Source organism: Hemiscyllium ocellatum (genome assembly GCF_020745735.1).
Source record: "Hemiscyllium ocellatum isolate sHemOce1 chromosome 27 unlocalized genomic scaffold, sHemOce1.pat.X.cur. SUPER_27_unloc_1, whole genome shotgun sequence".
Taxonomy (NCBI): Eukaryota; Metazoa; Chordata; class Chondrichthyes; order Orectolobiformes; family Hemiscylliidae; genus Hemiscyllium; species Hemiscyllium ocellatum.
In genome coordinates this window covers 2,609,551-2,615,550 of record NW_026867476.1, presented here as the reverse complement: position 1 = coordinate 2,615,550, position 6,000 = coordinate 2,609,551, and the positions used below count along the sequence as shown (strand labels likewise).

The window sequence follows — 6,000 nt, the reverse complement described above, 5'->3', positions numbered from 1 at the left end:
TGTATAGGTGTTAGTGTGTCCCTCTGTGCATGTGTGTGTGTATAAGGTGTTAGTATGTCCCCGTGTGTCTCTCTCTCTCGGTGTATATGTGTGTGTGTGTGTGTGTCTGTGTGTGTGTGTCAGTGTGCATGTTGGTGTCTCTCTGGACATCACCACTGCCTGGCCCCGTGTCTTAGTTCCTTCCCCAGGAGCCAAAAATGCCAGACAGTTACGTTTGTTAAAAAACTGAAGTTGTATTTGGTTCCCTCAGCGAATACACGTTCCCGGAGCTGAGGCACCGACCTCGCTTCGCTGCTTTCCTGAGTCTGCTGCTGCCTGGTGGCGGGAGGTCAATTGTCGCTCTGCCTGTGCCCCTTCTCCACAAGGGCTGAGGACAGGGGCCAGCCCACCTCCACACAGACCCCCCTCAAAGGGGCTCCCCTTCGCGGGTGGGGCCCAGCATGTGCTCTCGCCTCTTGGTGGACCTATTCGGCAAGGGGAGGCCTCGCTGGTCATGGCTTGCTGCCCCCGGTTGTCGTCAAAGGTTTCCGGATTCTGCGGAGGCAAGACCGGGAATGTCGATCCTGCTGTGGGTACAGCGCGGACGCGGAGGGCAGACCCACGCGGCTCTGTCTGTTCCAAGCTGCCGGAACGGATCCACATCCGGCCAGCACCGGTCAAGGTCTCCCGGCCCGAGGCACCGCAGCAGAAGGAGGCCACTCGGCCCATCGGGTCTGCTGCTCTGCCGCTCGGTCACTACTCAATCCCCCTCCTCCCCCTGCGCTAAAGCAAAAACACCGGCTCCCATCTGAAAACGAGGGGAGGCCCAGGGAAACACAGAGGTGGGGGAGGAGGGGGGCTCTCCGAGGGTCTTTGGGAGGGGAGAGAGTCCCCAAGGGGCCAGCGGTGAACTCCTTGGACATGTTTAAGGCTGGGTTCAATGGATTCCTGCTCCATCGGGGAGGGGTTTGATGGGAAAGGTGGTCAGGAATCAGGGCTTGAGGACCATGGTACGGGATGGGGAGGGGGTGGTTGGTCTGGAGGGGCTGAGTGGCCTCCTGCTGCTCCCTGTTGGTGGAACAGCTGCTGTCAGCAGACGGTCAGCCCTCAGTGTGTCCCAGCTGCTGCAGCACCTCCCCCCCGGCTCGGGCCTGGACACAGCCCACACAGGGGACCCACACCAGGGTTAGGAAACCTCAAAGCAGTTGAGGGGGCCTGAGGGAGCCGGACAGGGCCCTACACGACACAGACGGCCTGAGAGATGGGCAGTGGCCAGGGATGATCATGTCCCACCAGGAAATAGTCAGCAAAATACAGTCCTCGCCCAATCAGAACACCAGGCGTCCGAACTCGCTCTGCCCGGACCATCGCTCCCAGGGGGAGGGCGTCTCCGGCCGGACCATCGCTCCCAGGGGGAGGGCGTCTCCGGCCGGACCATCGCTCCCAGGGGGAGGGCGTCTCCGCCCGGACAGGACCGGACCTCCACTTCCTCACACCTTAACCCAGCTCTTCCACTCCTGGCTCTTCCTTCAGTGGGGAGAGACAGAGAGAGAGAGAGAGAGAGGAAGAGAGAGAGAACGCTAGAGTGGGAGTTAGAGAAAAGTGACAGAGAGACAGAGAGAGAGACAAACATACAGAGAGGGAAAGGCAGAGGAGAGAGAGAGAGACAGAGACAGAGAGAGAGTGAGTCACAGAGTTAGAATGAGAGATTTAGAGTGAGTGAGAGGGGGAGAGAGAGAGAGAAAAAGAAGGGGGAGAGAGAGGGAGGAAGGGGTGGGAGGCAAGAGAGAGAGAGAAGAGAGGGATGGACAGATGAATGGATAGACAGAGAAGAGGTTGAGAGCTGTGTTACCTGTGTCTGGAAGGCTTGCTGGTGTTGTGTTGCCGATGTTGATGGTGTAACTGTTGCCCACTGAGAGCCGGGAGAGAAAGACAGAGGCGTTACAGTCAGGGACATCTTGAGCTTGACAGTGATAGTAACCTCCCCCAGGTACCCCCATCAGCACACCCCTAACCCAAACCCCACTGCTACCCACCCACCCGCCAGCCCAACCCAAACCACAGCTAGTTTGCCGAAACTGAGCCTGACTCGAGGTTGGTTGGTTCAGAGCACACCCTCAGGGGCTCAGCTCTGGGACAGCCGGGTTGGGATGCGCTGAGTGGAGGTGGATAAGATTATGGGGGGCATGGACTGGGCAGGTAGGAAGCAGCTGCTCCTCCTTATCGAAGGGGTGGGTGGGGGGGGGTGGTGGGGGAGAGTGAAAGGCAGGAGGTCCGGAGCGGTGCTCAGGAGGAATGATTCCACCCAGAGGGAGGGGGTAGTAAATGGGGAATCCACCGCCAGGGAGAGGGGATGAGGTGGGAAACCTCACACCCTTTAAACAAGCTGACAAGCACTCAAAACGTCCGAACGGACAGTCCGAGACAGGGTTCGGGCCCCGCATCAGCAAGTCGGGACATATGGAGGTAGGATAGCATTGACCAGAGGGGCTGAACAGCCTCCTCTGTCAGAGTCTGTGACCCTTGGAGCGGGGGGAGATGCAGGAGACACACACAAAACCGGAGGGGTCCTTTGTGGCCTTGTGGGGTGGGGTGGGGCCTGGTGGGGAGAGGATGTGACCCACCCCACGCCCAGGCCGTGGGGCTACCCTCCCACCCTCACCCACCGTTGGCACCGAAGAAAAGGGATGGAGAGACAGAGGGAGAACGGACGGGGAGGGAGGGAGGGAGAGAGGGAAGGAGGGAGAACGGACAGGGAGGGAGATTGGGAAGGAGGGAGAACGGACGGGGAGGGAGCGAGGGAAGGAGGGAGAACAGACGGGGAGGGAGGGAGGGAGAGAGGGAAGGAGGGAGAACGGACAGGGAGGGAGATTGGGAAGGAGGGAGAACGGACGGGGAGGGAGAGAGGGAAGGAGGGAGAACAGACGGGGAGGGAGAGAGGGAAGGAGGGAGAACAGACGGGGAGGGAGGGATGGAAGGAGGGAGAACAGACGGGGAGGGAGGGATGGAAGGAGGGAGAACAGACGGGGAGGGAGGGATGGAAGGAGGGAGAACGGACGGGGAGGGAGGGATGGAAGGAGGGAGAACGGACGGGGAGGGAGGGAGGGAAGGAGGGAGAACGGACGGGGAGGGAGGGAGGGAAGGAGGGAGAACGGACGGGGAGGGAGGGAGGGAAGGAGGGAGAACGGACGGGGAGGGAGGGAGGGAAGGAGGGAGAACGGACGGGGAGGGAGGGAGGGAAGGAGGGAGAACGGACGGGGAGGGAGGGATAATGTGTTACCTCTGTCCAGTCGGCTCACTGGGGATGGGCTGCCGATGTTGATGGTGTAACTGTTCACCGCTGTCAGCCGGGAGAGAAAGACGGAGACGTTACAGTCAGGGACATAGCTTTTCCACCACAACCACAACTCAGCTCCGTTACTAATGGAGAGTGTCACCACCCTCCTTCTGTAACCCCCACAGCCCACCACCGTCTTCGGGCAGCTCTGGGCTGCGGTCTGTAAATGTGGATTCTTATCTTAACAGTCAGCAGGCTGTCGGTCTCTTGCATTTTTCTGAGGGGCACGGATTGGGTAAATAGACAAGGTCTTTTCCCTGCGGTGTCCAGAACTAGAAGGGTTTAGGGTGTGAGGGAGAAGATTTAAAAGGGACCTAAGGGGCAATGTTTTCACCCAGAGGGTGGTCCGTGTGTGGAATGAGCTGCCAGAGGAAGTGGTGGGGGCTGGTACAATGACAGCATTTAAAAGGTGGATGGGGACAGGGATAGGGATGTGATTAGGCAAGATTTAGCATTCACAGGATGGGGAAGGTAACTGCAGGAGATGGGCACAATCGAAATGTGGAGCTTATTCAAGGACCAGCTACTGCGAGTCCTTGATAAGTATGTAGCTGTCAGGCAGGGAGGCAGTGGTCGAGCGAGGGAGCCGAGGTTTACTGGAGAAGTTGAATCTCTTGTCAAGAGCAAGGAGGCGGATTATGTTAGGATGAGACGTGAAGGCTCAGTTAGGATGCTTGGGAGTTACACGTTATCCAGGAAAGACCTAAAGAGAGAGCTAGGAAGAGCCAGGAGGGGACATGAGAAGATAGGATCAAGGAAAACCCTAAGGCTTTCTATAGGAATATCAGGAATAAAAGAATGACTCGAGTAAGATCAGGGCCAATCATGGACAGTAGTGGGAAGTTGTGTGTGGAGTCCAAGTAGAGAGGAGAAGTGCCTATTTTTCATCAGTATTCACATTCGTAAAAGACAATGTTGTTGGAGAGAATACTGAGATCTAGGTTACTAGACTCAATAGGATTGAGGTTCACAAGGAGGAGGTATTAGCAATTCTGAAAAGCATAAAAATAGGTAAGTCCCCTGGGCCGGATGGGATTAATCCGAGGATTCTCTGGGAAGCCAGGGAGGAGATTGCAGAGTCTCTAGGCTTTGATCTTTATGTCATCGTTATCTACAGGAATAGTGCCAGAAGACTGGAGGATAGCAAATGTAGTTCCCTTGTTCAGGAAGGGGAGTAGAGACAACCCTGGTAATGATAGATCAGTGAGCCTTACTTCGGTTGTGGGTAAAGTGTTGGAAAGGATTATAAGAGATAGGATTTATAATCATCTAGAAAGGAATAAGTTGGTCAGGGATAGTCACCATGGTTTTGTGAAGGGTAGGTCATGCCTCACAAACCTTATTGAGTTCTTTGAGAAGGTGACCAAACAGGTGGATGAGGGTAAAGCAGTTGATGTGGTGTATATGGATGTCAGTAAGGCATTCGATAAGGTTCCCCACGGTAAGTTATTTCACAAAATACAGAGGCTTGGGATTGAGGGTGATTTAGCGGTTTGGATCTGAAACTGGCCAGCTGAAAGAAGACAGAGGGTGGTGGTTGATGAGAAATGTTCAGTTACTAGGGGGGTACCACAAGGATCTGTTTTGGGGCCACTGCTGTTTGTCATTTTTATAAACAACTTGAATGAGGGTGTAAAAAGATGGGTTGGTAAATTCGCAGATGACAATAAGGTCGGAAGAGTTCGGGATAGTGACAGAGGATGTTGCAGGTTACAGAGGGACATAGATTAGCTGCAGAGCTGGGCTAAGAGGTGGCAAATGGAGTTTAATGTGGAAAGTGTGAGGTGTTTCACTTTGGAAGGAGTAACAGGAATGCAGAGAACTGGGCTGATGGGAAGATTCTTGGCAATGTGGATGAGCAGAGAGATCTTAGTACTCTCTAAGTACATAGATCCCTGAAAGTTGCTACCCAGGTTGATAGGGTTGTTAAGAAGGCGTACGGTGTGTTAGCTTTTATTCATAGAGGGACTGAGTTCCGGAGCCATGAGGTCATACTGCAGCTGTACAAAACTCTGGTGCGGCCGCATTGTGGAGTATTGTGTACAGTTCTGGTCACCGCATTATAGGAAGGATGTGGAAGCTTTGGAAAGGGTGCAGAGGAGATTTACCAGGATGTTGCCTGGTCTGGAGGGAAGGTCTTATGAGGAAAGGCTGAGGGACTTGAGGTTGTTTTCGTTAGAGAGAAGAAGGTTGAGAGGTGACTTAATAGAGACATACAAGATTAGCACTGCTGCCTCACAGCACCAGAGGCCCAGGTTTGATTCCAGCCTCAGGCGGCTGTCTGTGTGGAGTTTGCACATTCTCCCTGTGTCTGCGTGGGTTTCCTCCCACATGTGCAGGTTACGGTGAACTGGCCATGCTAAACTGCCCGTAGTGTTAGGTGAAGGGGTAAATGTACGGGAATGGGTTGAGGTGGGTTGCTCTTCGGAGGGTCGGTGTGGACTTGTTGGGCCGAAGGGCCTGTTTCCACACCGTAAGTAATCTAATCTAATCAAGATAACCAGAGAGTTAAGATAGGGTGGATAGTGAGAGCCTTTTCCCTCAGATGGTGATGGCTAGCACAAGGGGACATAGCTTTAAACAAGGGGATGACAGATATAGGACAGATGTCAGAGGTAGGTTCTTTACTCAGGGAGTAGTAGGGGTGTGGAACGCACTGCCTGCTGCAGTAGTAGACTCACCAA

General features: G+C 54.7%; 1 protein-coding gene across 7 annotated transcripts in view; it reads right to left on the bottom strand.

Moving 5' to 3' along the window:
- Positions 1-219: 219 nt before the first annotated feature.
- Positions 220-6,000, bottom strand: part of LOC132807018 (interferon regulatory factor 1-like) — a 30,637-nt gene continuing 24,856 nt past the window's right edge. For all 7 annotated transcript variants that reach the window (XM_060821306.1, XM_060821311.1, XM_060821309.1 and 4 more), the window contains 3 exons: positions 3,260-3,319; positions 1,832-1,891; positions 220-534 (listed from right to left, as the gene is read on the bottom strand). In XM_060821306.1, coding sequence (XP_060677289.1) covers positions 518-534; positions 1,832-1,891; positions 3,260-3,319 — 137 coding nt within the window. In that variant the 3' untranslated portion in view covers positions 220-517. The remainder of the gene's footprint in view (positions 535-1,831; positions 1,892-3,259; positions 3,320-6,000) is intronic.